Below are 12,112 nucleotides of genomic sequence, written 5' to 3'. Positions count from 1 at the left end.
ACAAAAAAGTTCCACAAATTGTAACTCATATGCCTACCATCTGACCTTCGAAACTGTTGACGCAATCTAAAGTGTCGACGCAAGTAGATATATTCCTACCTTTACCGTTCCCATAAAGATTCAGGAAGAATGAGTATGACAAGTAGTATCAGTAGTTCTTGAACACACTGAAGCAACTGTAGATCAACATTCATTTAGTAGATGCTTTGGTACAAATTCAAAATTATGGGAAATTCATGAAAGACCTCTTGTCCAAGAAGAAAAAGCTCGCTTATATTGAAACTATTGCACTCACAGAGGGCTGTAGTTCTATTTGGACGAATAAGTTGCCCCCTAAATTAAAATATCCTAGGAGCTTTACCATCCCATGTTCAATTGGAAATCATTATTTGGGTAAGGCTTTATGCGACTTGGGAGTTAGCATTAACCTAATACCACTATCTACTTTATGTTGGGAATTGGTCAAATGAAATCTACTGCAGTGACATTACAACTCGCTGATCGGTCATTGGCTCAACCTGAAGGGCAAATAAAAGACGTATTAGTTCGTGTGGATAAATTTATTTTTCCAGCTGATTTTATCATACTTGATTGCGAGGCAGACAAGGAGGTTCCCATAATCTTAGGACGACCATTTTTATCCACCGGCTGAACTCTGATTGATGTGTATAAAGGTGAGTTAACCATGCGACTTAATGATGAGCAAGTTACCTTCAGTGTTTTTGAATATGTTGATGTGATAGATGATCTTGAGGAATAATTCAATGGCTAAAGCACAACACTCTTTGAAGAGTTTAGAGTGACATCAGATGCCAAATTCTCAGCCGATTGTGATAGCATGGTTGAAGCTCATAATCTTGAACTCAAGCATGGATGACAGATTGAATCCTTCAACCTAGCCAATAGAACAGCCCCAATTCTCAAACCATCTATTAAAGAAGCTCCTACTCTAGAATTGAAACCACTACCTCCTCATCTTAAATATGTCTTTCTAGATGATCACAATACTCTCACAGTTATTGTCTCTGCAACACTGGACGCAACTTAAGAAGAGAAATTGATCCATATTCTCAAGCAACATAAACGAGTTATTGCTTGGAGTATTACTGATATTCAAGGTATTAGTCCTTCTTTTTGCATGCACCAGATCAAGTTGGAAGATGAAGGCACGCAATCGATTGAACAACAAAGAAGATTAAATGAGAAGATAAAGAAAGTTTTCAAGAAGGAAATCATAACATGGCTTGATGCTGGAATTATTTACCTGATTTCTGATAGCAATTGGGCAAGTCCAGTGCAATGCGTGCCTAAAAAAGTGGCATCATTGTGGTTCGCAATGATAAGGATGAATTAATTCCTACATGTATTCCCACAGGACGGTGAGTTTGTATGGATTATTGTAAACTGAATACAGCCACAAAGAAGGATCACTTCCCACTTTCTTTCATCGACCAAATGCTGGATCGACTTGCTAGAAAAGCCTATTATTGCTTTTTAGATGGTTGTTCTAGGTACAATCAAATTGCTATTGCACTAAAAGATCAGGAGAAAACAACATTCACCTACCTTTTTGGTACTTTCGCTTTTTACCGTATGCCTTTTGGTCTTTGCAACGTACCAGCCACATTTCAAAGGTGCATGATAGCAATATTCTTAGCTATGATCGAAGACTCTTTAGGGGTGCTTATGGATGATTTCTCAGTCTATGGGAATGATTTTGATCATTGCGCTGACAATATGGATAAAATATTGAAGTGATGTGAGGATACACATCTTGTCCTGAATTGGGAAAATGTCATTTCATGGAAACTGAAGGTATTGTGTTAAGACACCACATCTCTAATCAAGGAATTCAAGTAGACAAAGCTAAGGTGGAAGTCATTGAGAAATTATCTCCACCAACAAATGTGAAAGGTATTCACAGTTTTTGGGACATGCGGAGTTTTATCAACGGTTTATTAGAGATTGTTCAAAAATTGCAAAGCCCTTATGCTTATTGCTGGAACAGAATCAAAAATTCTTCTTTAACGATGCATGTCTGGATGCCTTTAATCAGTTAAAATAAAGCTAGTGAATGCACCTATTGTCGTTGTACCCGATTGGTCTCAACCTTTTGAAGTTATGTGCGATGCAAGCGACTTTGCTGTGGGTGCAATGCTAGGACAAGGACAGGGAAAAATATTTCACGCTATCTATTATGCTAGCAAAACTCTTATAAAGGCTCAACTCAATTATACCACCACAGAGAAATAATTGTTGGCTGTAGTCTTTGCTTTCGACAAGTTTCATTCCTATCTTGTCGGTGCAAAGGTTACTGTATTCACTGATCATTCGGCATTGAGATATCTCTTTGCAAAAAAGGATGCCAAACCAAGACTGACACGCTGGATATTACTATTGCAAGAATTTGACATCGAGATAAAATACAGTAAAGGTTTAGAAAATCAAGTTGCAGACCATCTATCTCAATTGGAAGTTGTCAGTAAATACGGAAACATACTTTAAATTGTCGACGTATTCCCAGATGAGAAGTTATTTGCTGTGGATGTAACCCCTTAGTATGCATATTTTTTTAATTATCTAGTGTGTGGAAAACTCCTATTAGGTGTCACAGGCTATAAAAAAGAAATATTTCTTCATGACGTAAGAAAGTATCATTGGAACGAGCCGTATTTATTCAAGGTAGGCAATGACAACATTATTGGACGTTGTGTTCCGGAAGAGGAGATGCTTTCATTCTTAAGGCATTGTCATGATGCTCCTTATGGACGTTATTTCGATGGCTTGAGAACTGTTGCTAAAGTTTTCCAACTAGGATTCTACTGGCCGACATTATTCAAAGACGCCCATAATTTTGTAAATCAATGTGATAGGTGTAAACGCACCGGTTCTATATCCCGACGCATTGAAATGTTATAGCAACCAATTATAGAGGTTAAATTATTCTGTGACAGCCCAAAATTGACCCTAGTGAGGAAGTGGTTTCGGGACAGCTAAACCGAGCCACTGAAATGTTTGAATGTGATATTTATTGTCTAGAATATGTAATTATGAATGTGTGAAAATTTCAAGCTTCGATTTAGTCGATTGCATGTGAATTTAGTCGATAGGACTTATGTGAGAAAATTTTGAAAGGTGATAGGTCAAAGCATAAGGGCCTATTAGTGCATGTTGAAAAAGGGGGGACTTGCATGTCAATTTCCCCCCCTATTAGTAGTGGCCGGCCATGACAAGCATGGAAGACCAAGTGTGATGGGCAAGACATGTCATAGACATGTTGTGTTAGTGCATCATGAGTGGAAACATGTCACAAACATGTTATGTTAGTGAGGTATGTTAGGAAAAATAAAATAATGAGCATGGAAATTAAATAATGAAAGGGAATATGATGAAAACAAAAAAAGTGTGTGGTTGTTTCTCCCCCCCCCCATTTTGCCGAAACTAGAAAGAAAAACAAAAAAAAAGTGCTCCTCCTTTGGTTCATCCTTGGCCAAAAATTTTAAGGAGGAAGGAAGAAGAAAGGTTGAAGAGGTTCGGCCATGCATGTAGCTAGGCTAAGGTATGTTTGATGATGTTCCATGAGATGCATGCATGTTTTAGTTGTTAGCTTGAGTTCTACCTAGCCCATGGTCTAAATCTTGCTATGTGATGGAAATGACACTCGGCCATGGATGCATCATTCTTGGTTGATGTTTGATGTTGTGGTGATGAGGCATGAAGATGAGTTAAGTTTCGGCTAAGGTGGATTTGTGTTGATGTCATTTGCATGCTAAGTGTAAAGCTTTGTAATGATGCATGTGATGGTGGATTGATGATTCTTGAATCTCCTTTTTAGCATTTTTGAATGAGCACATATGTGCATTGGTTGCTAGATGGGGAAGAATCGGCTAGCAAGTTGTGTGCTAAGGCCGAATATAACTTTTGTATGTTAATGAGCAATGCATGTGTTAAATTGATGGAAAGGGAGAGGATGCTTTACTAGTGTATATATGTGTGTATTAGCCAAGTTTTGAACTTGAAACAAGATGATATTTATAATCAATACAAGTAACCATACTTGTAGGAAGTATTAAGCATATAATCGGCCCCAACATAGACATGCATATTCGGCCATAGGAAGAAGATTTGGTGTTGCATGTATTCGGTTGGAGGCAAGCATATTGATGCTTTTGTCTTGGCTTAGAAAATTCGGCCAAGGGGGAAAATTAGCTAAAATGTTGAGTTTGATTCATGATTCCGTACATATGTGACTTTAATGTCTAATGTATAAATATGGGCTAAGTGCCTTGTGTTCCTCTTTTCGATGCTCAAATGATTAAATCAATTTATTTGTTTAATTAAGCTCAAAAGCAAAGGGGAACTAAATCCGATAAAGGGAAGGAAAAAGTGGTCGAATAGCCATCGGAATCGTTCGACAACATCCGAGGTAAGTTCTTGAGTAAGAGAGCTTAAATTAAGATTTGATTAGGTCATGTTTTAAGCAAATCAAAATCATGCTCTTTGTGTGTGGCTATTGAGCCGAAATTACAAGAATGATAAGTGTCTTGTGTTTGAGTTTTGCTAACGAAAATGAAATACGAATGTGCCATGATTTATTGTTAAATGTGCATGGTTATTTGAATGATGTCCGGGCTAAGTCCCGAAGGCTTTGTGCTAAGTGACCATATCCGGACTAAGATCCGAAGGCATTTGTGCGAGATACTAATTCCGGGCTAAGCCCGAAGGCATTTGTGCGAGATACTAATTCCGGGCTAAGCCCGAAGGCATTTGTGCGAGTTACTAAATCCGGGTTAAGTCCCGAAGGCATTTGTGCGAGTTACTATAACCGGGCTATGTCCTGAAGGCATTTGAACGAGGAGCTATATCTGGTTAAATTCCGAAGGCACGTGATTTGGGAATGAATGATCTTGCTGTAAAAATTTCAGTTAATACTCTAGAAACATCCCAACATTGAGGTATGTTTCGTATGTGCTTGAATTTAGTTGAGCCCTTACAAATAAGTATTCGCTCAGTTGATAAACGAGCTACCGGCCTTTGGCTAAGTTGATCTTTTGTGTATGTACATAAGGGTTGGTAATGTGAAGCAAGTATGATATCGAAAATTTGTGCATATGAAATTATCCGTTTAGCTATATGAATGCTATACTTTTGTTGTGCTAGAATTCCTTGCTCAAAACTTACTAAGCATAAATTGCTTACTCCGTTTCATTGCTCCTCTGTTTAATAGATTTGGTTCTCCAGCTATCGGACTCGGGATCTTGAAGCCAAAGTCGCCCACACTATCAAAGCCCCCCCTTTTGGTACAATTTTGGTTGAACTTCGAAATGGCATGTATAGGACTACCCGTTTGTTGTGGGTCGTGGACCCTTTGGACTTGTATAATTTTGGATAGCCATGCGAAAATGGCTTATATGTGTTTGAGTATAATGTTATAATCATTTGGTGTGGATATGCTTGACAAGGATTGGCCATGGGAATGGTTAATCACTATCATAAATTGTGCTATTTATGCAAAAAGGGCTAGTTGAATCATGGAAACCATGAAATAGGTAAAGTCTACCTTAAAGGCAGATGCTGACAGCAGCAGTGATGTAGATTTGGAAAATCACTAAAAATATTAGGAATGGAATTAAATAGTGAATAAATTATGTAAACGAACCTTGATGAATCTATTTTCATAGGAAGGTAACAAAACAATCATACGAACAGTATGTTAAGAGATATTCAGGTTCTCGTGAGACAGGGCCAGAACGGTTTCTGGTTTCCCTGTTCCGACTTTGGAAATTCATTATAAATTAACCAGAGATAATTAGAAGTCATTCCATATATGTATAGATTCCTCTCTGAGTCTAGTTTCTATAGAAATAAACGGAATCAGTATTGAAGCTCTGTGCAGGGAGATATCCAAGTCGTATTGCGCAAAGGTCAGTGTAGTCGATCCCTGTAACATGGGAGACTTTTACTAATAAACTGTACTAATTTGCCCAACCAAAAATTCTATAAAAAAATATGTAGATGGGAATATGAGTCTAGTTTCAGGGAAAAATCACGAAACTGATTTTCGAGTTGTGAAACTCAAGATATGATTTTTAAAGCGACTAGTACGCAGATTGGCAGTGTCTGGGAAATATTTTTTTATAAGGGGTTTAAAGTCTGTTACACCTCGTGTTCGACTCCGGTGTCGGTCTCGGGTTCGGGGTGTTACATTTGATTGGTATCAGAGCTACGGTTTAGTCGATTCTAGGACTACCGTAATGCGTTGGGTCTAGCTATGCATGCCATTTTATGTGATTACTTGATAGTGTGGTGATTTCTGACAATTGTAAATGTGTTTATTTATAGTAATGGATCCCGATCCCGACCGAGAGGTAGCTGATGATCTTGAGAGTGTAGCGCCTGCTCCCGCATAAGGGACAGTGCCGGCGGACTCTCAACCTAATGCTAGTAACCCGAATGAGGAAGCTAGACAAGCTTTCTATAGCATGATGAATGATTGGTTCAACCAATACATTCGAACTAATACGGCTGTTCCACAACCTCCCTTCCCGACTAATACAACCCCCGCACCTACAATACCTCCGGTAACTGACCAAATAAGGTCAAATAAGCCCCCAGTTGACAGAATCCGAAAACATGGGGCTACTGAATTTAAAGCTACGGATAGCGACGATGCCGAGCAAGCTGAATTTTGGTTTGACAACACTATCCGGGTACTCGATGAGCTATCTTGTACACCCGATGAATGCCTAAAGTGTACTATCTCCTTGCTACGTCATTCTGCCTACTATTGGTGGAGTACTCTGACTTCTGTTGTGCCCCGAGAGCAAGTAACTTGGGAGTTTTTCCAAACTGAGTTTCGAAAAAAGTATATCAGTCAGAGATTTGTTGATCAAAAATGGAAGGAATTTCTTGAGCTTAAGCAAGGTTCCATGTCGGTTACTGATTAAGAGCGAAAATTTGTTAGACTTAGCAAATACGCTCGGGAATGTGTTTCGTCCGAGGCTATCATGTGTAAACGCTTCGAGGATGGGCTGAATGAAGATATAAAAATGTTCGTTGGCGTTCTTGAAATACGAGAGTTCGTAGTACTTGTCGAGCGAGCTTGTAAAGCCGAAGAGATTAGAAAAGAAAAACAAAAAGTTGATGTGGGAACTGGAGAGTTTCGTAAAAGATCCTCGGGAAAGTCTCTTCAACAGGCATCGAAGAAATTTCGAGAAGATGTGGGCCGGTCTAGAGGCACTTCGGGCCTTTTTAGACGAGATCGTGATCGACCCCCTGTGGGTACACGAGGCACTTCGGTCGCCAGTGTTGGGAATGAACGTCGAGACAGAACGAAATGTCGATATTGCGGTAAATGGCATTCGGGGAGTTGTAGATTCCCTGACCGCTCCTGTTACAAGTGCGGATCAGTTGACCACTTCATTAAAGATTGCCCGAGGTTGTCTGAACAGAATGTAAATCAAAGTGGGAAACCGGGTGCTACCACTGCTCGAGGTAGACCATCTGGAAATACGGGCGATGCTAGTGGTGGCCAGAGAGGATCTAGAGATGCTACGACCAGATCCGAGGCTCGTACGCCTGCTAGAGCTTATGCTATACGTGCCCGCGAGGATGCCTCTTCGCCTGATGTTATTACCGGTACTTTTATTCTCTTTGATACTAATGTAATTACTTTGATTGACCCCGGTTCTACTCATTCATACATATGTGAAACCTTAGCATCCAGTAAGACTTTACCTATTGAGTCTACTGAGTTCGTAATTCGGGTGTCAAATCCCTTGGGTCGCTACGTGCTTGTCGACAAAGTGTGTAAGAAATGTCCCCTAGAAATTCGAGGTTCCTGTTTTCCGGCGGACTTGATGCTTTTGCCGTTTGATGAATTTGATGTTATTCTTGGTTTGGATTGGTTGACCGCGCATGATGCGGTTGTGAATTGCAAAAGCAAGACTATTGATTTGAGGTGCGCAAATAATGAAGTAATCCGAGTTGAGTCTACGGACTTGGAGGGGATGCCAGCTGTAATATCAGAAATGTTGGCCCAGAAATATGTAAGAAAAGGGTGCGAAGCATACCTTGCGTATGTACTTGATGACAAAGAATTAGAAAAGAAACCCGAATCTGTGCCGGTGGTTTGTGAATACCCGGATGTTTTTCCTGAAGAATTACCGGGTTTACCACCTGTTCGGGAGATAGAGTTTGGTATTGAGCTTGTACCTGGGACTACGCCGATTTGATAGCTCCGTATCGTATGGCACCAACCGAGTTAAAAGAGTTGAAAGCTCAGTTGTAAGAATTGACGGATAGAGGTTTTGCTCGACCAAGTTTCTCACCTTGGGGTGCACCAGTATTGTTCGTGAAAAAGAAGGACGGAACCATGAGGTTGTGCATTGACTATCGTCAACTGAATAAAGTGACGATAAAGAACAAATATCCGTTACCGCGTATCGATGATTTGTTCGACCAACTGAAGGGAGCCTCAATGTTCTCAAAAATAGATCTGAGATCGGGCTATTATCAGTTGCGAATTCGAGTATCGGACATACCCAAAACTGCCTTCAGGATGAGATATGGTCACTACGAGTTCTTAGTGATGCCGTTTGGGCTCACTAATGCCCCTGCGGTATTTATGGATTTGATGAATCGGATCTTCAGACCATATTTGGATCGGTTCGTAGTTGTGTTCATTGATGACATCTTGGTCTATTCAAGAGATGAGACCGAACATGCTGAGCACCTGAGACTGGTGTTGCAAATTTTGCGGGATAAGCAGTTATATGCTAAGTTCAGTAAGTGTGAGTTCTGGTTAAGAGAGGTTAGCTTCTTGGGTCATGTGGTATCTGCATCGGGTATTCGAGTTGACCCGAACAAAATTTCAGCCATACTTAACTAGAAGCCTCCAAGAAATATTACCGAAGTTCGGAGCTTCCTGGGGCTCGCCGGTTATTACCGACGATTTGTCAAAGGTTTCTCGATGATAGCCACACCAATGACGAAGCTACTTCAAAAGGATGTTAAGTTCGAATGGACGGAGAAATGTCAGAAAAGTTTTGATCAACTAAAAACTTATTTGACTGAAGCTCCAATTTTAGTGCAACCCGAATCAGGCAAAGAGTTTGTCATTTATAGTGACGCATCCCTACTTGGGTTGGGTTGCGTACTGATGCAAGAAGGTCGAGTGGTGGCCTATGCGTCGAGACAATTAAAGCCACATGAGAAAAATTATCCGACCCATGATCTTGAACTAGCTGCCATCGTATTTGCTTTAAAAATATGGCGACATTACTTATTTGGTGAAAAGTTCCATGTATTTTCGGATCACAAAAGTCTCAAATATTTGATGACTCAAAGAGACTTAAATCTGCGACAAAGACGTTGGCTTGAGTTGTTGAAAGATTACGAGCTTGTCATTGATTACCACCCGGGAAAGGCTAATGTGGTTGCGGACGCCTTAAGCCGGAAATCATTGTTTGCTTTACGAGCGATGAATATGCACTTGTCTGTTCTACCCGACAATGTGTTAGTAGCTGAATTAAAAGCCAAACCATTATTGGTTCATCAAATTCGTGAAGCCCAGAAAGTTGATGATGAATTGGTTGCAAAACGGGCTGAGTGTGCTCCGAACAAGGAATCGGAGTTTCAAATTGATGACGATGATTGTTTGAGGTTCAGAAGTCGTTTGTGTGTTCCAAGGAATTCGGAACTCATTTCGATGATTCTGAACGAAGCCCATTGTAGCCGAATGTCAATTCACCCGGGGAGTACGAAAATGTACAACGATTTGAAATGTTGGTTTTGGTGGCATGGTATGAAACGAGACATCTCCGACTTTGTTTCGAGATGTTTAATATGTCAACAAGTGAAAGCGGAACATCAAGTGCCTTCAGGATTACTTCAGCCGATCATGATACCCGAGTGGAAATGGGATCGAGTCACAATGGACTTTGTGTCCGGACTGCCATTGTCAGTAAGTAAGAAGGATGCGATTTGGGTTGTTGTTGATAGACTGACTAAGTCGGCTCACTTTATCCCCGTGCGTACGGATTTTTCATTGGATAAACTAGCCGAATTGTATGTTTCTCAGATTGTGAGATTACACGGGGTACCTATTTCTATCGTGTCGGATAGAGATCCGAGATTCACCTCGCGATTTTGGAGGAAATTGCAAGAAGCTTTGGGTACCAAGCTGCATTTTAGCACTGCTTTTCATCCCCAAACCGGTGGTCAATCCGAGCGGACAATTCAGATACTTGAGGATATGTTGAGATGTTGCATCCTCGAGTTCAGTGGTTCATGGGAACGGTATTTACCTTTCATTGAATTCGCTTACAACAATAGTTTTCAATCAAGTATTAAGATGGCACCTTACGAGGCTTTGTAAGGTCGTAAATGCCGTACACCATTGTTTTGGACCGAGCTCGGTGAAAGTAAAATTTTCGGAGTTGATTTGATTAAGGATGCCGAACAGAAAGTAAAGGTAATCCGTGAAAGTCTGAAAGCAGCCACAGATCGTCAAAAATCGTATGCGGATTTGAAACGAAAGGACATTGAATATCAGGTGGGAGATAAAGTGTTTCTTAAAGTTTCGCCTTGGAAGAAGGTACTCAGATTTGGCCGTAAGGGCAAGTTGAGCCCGAGATTCATTGGGCCGTACGAAATCTCCGAACGAGTTGGTCTGGTTGCGTATAGATTGATTTTGCCCCTTGAACTTGAAAAGATTCACGATGTCTTTCATGTTTCGATGCTTCGACGTTATAGATCCGATCCGTCACATGTGATTAATCCCTCAGAAGTTGAAATTCAATCTGACTTGAGTTATGAAGAAGAACCGATTCGTATCCTAGCTCGTGAAGTGAAAGAGTTGCGAAACAAAAGGGTTCCGTTAGTTAAGGTCTTATGGCTCAAACACGGGATCGAGGAAGCTACTTGGGAAACCGAGAGCTCGATGAAAGAACGATACCCAAACCTATTTACCGGTAAGATTTTCGGGGACGAAAATTTCTTAAGTGGGGGAGAGTTGTGACAGCCCAAAATTGACCCTAGTCGGGAAGTGGTTTCGGGACCGCTAAACTGAGTCACCGAAATGTTTGAATGTGATATTTATTGTCTAGAATATGTAATTATGAATGTGTGAAAATTTCAAGCTTCGATTTAGTCGATTGCATGTGAATTTAGTCGATAGGACTTATGTGAGAAAATTTTGAAATGTGATAGGTCAAAGCATAAGGGCCTATTAGTGCATGTTGAAAAAGGGGGGACTTGCATGTCAATTTCCCCCTATTAGTAGTGGCCGGCCATGACAAGCATGGTAGACCAAGTGTGATGGGCAAGACATGTCATAAACATGTTGTGTTAGTGCATCATGAGTGGAAACATGTCACAAACATGTTATGTTAGTGAGGTATGTTAGGAAAAATAAAATAATGAGCATGGAAATTAAATAATGAAAGGGAATATGATGAAAACAAAAAAGTGTGTGGTTGTTTCTCCCCCCCCATTTTGCCGAAACTAGAAAGAAAAACAAAAAAAAAGTGCTCATCCTTTGGGTCATCCTTGGCCAAAAATTTTAAGGAGGAAGGAAGAAGAAAGGTTGAAGAGGTTCGGTCATGCATGTAGCTAGGCTAAGGTATGTTTGATGATGTTCCATGAGATGCATGCATGTTTTAGTTGTTAGCTTGAGTTCTACCTAGCCCATGGTCTAAATCTTGCTATGTGATGGAAATGACACTCGGCCATGGATGCATCATTCTTGGTTGATGTTTGATGTTGTGGTGATGAGGCATGAAGATGAGTTAAGTTTCGGCTAAGGTGGATTTGTGTTGATGTCATTTGCATGCTAAGTGTAAAGCTTTGTAATGATGCATGTGATGGTGGATTGATGATTCTTGAATCTCCTTTTTATCATTTTTGAGTGAGCACATATGTGCATTGGTTGCTAGATGGGGAAGAATCGGCTAGCAAGTTGTGTGCTAAGGCCGAATATAACTTTTGTATGTTAATGAGTAATGCATGTGTTAAATTGATGGAAAGGGAGAGGATGCTTTACTAGTGTATATATGTGTGTATTAGCCAAGTTTTGAACTTGAAACAAGATGATATTTATAATCAATACAAG

General features: G+C 40.3%; 1 protein-coding gene across 1 annotated transcript; it reads left to right on the top strand.

Moving 5' to 3' along the window:
- Window positions 1-466: 466 nt before the first annotated feature.
- Window positions 467-1,758, top strand: LOC121214536 (uncharacterized). Its single transcript, XM_041088307.1, has 3 exons — window positions 467-538; window positions 1,148-1,329; window positions 1,512-1,758. Exons 1-3 carry the CDS (start codon window positions 467-469, stop codon window positions 1,756-1,758), a joined length of 501 nt encoding a protein of 166 aa, XP_040944241.1.
- The last annotated feature ends 10,354 nt before the right edge of the window (window positions 1,759-12,112 follow it).

Source organism: Gossypium hirsutum, chromosome D02, assembly GCF_007990345.1.
Source record: "Gossypium hirsutum isolate 1008001.06 chromosome D02, Gossypium_hirsutum_v2.1, whole genome shotgun sequence".
Taxonomy (NCBI): domain Eukaryota; kingdom Viridiplantae; phylum Streptophyta; class Magnoliopsida; order Malvales; family Malvaceae; genus Gossypium; species Gossypium hirsutum.
The sequence above is the reverse complement of the archived record's forward strand: the minus strand, read 5'-3'. Positions and strand labels throughout refer to the sequence as shown.

What these genes read in the sequence shown, in the direction of transcription:
- LOC121214536 (XM_041088307.1), top strand. Translation starts at nt 467, where the DNA reads ATGAAATCTACTGCAGTGACATTACAACTCGCTGATCGGTCATTGGCT. An exon ending in CTGAAGGGCAAATAAAAGAC is followed by an intron (nt 539 to 1,147) that starts GTATTAGTTCGT and finishes TGCATGCACCAG; the next exon opens with ATCAAGTTGGAAGATGAAGG. An exon ending in AAAAAAGTGGCATCATTGTG is followed by an intron (nt 1,330 to 1,511) that starts GTTCGCAATGAT and finishes TGGTTGTTCTAG; the next exon opens with GTACAATCAAATTGCTATTG.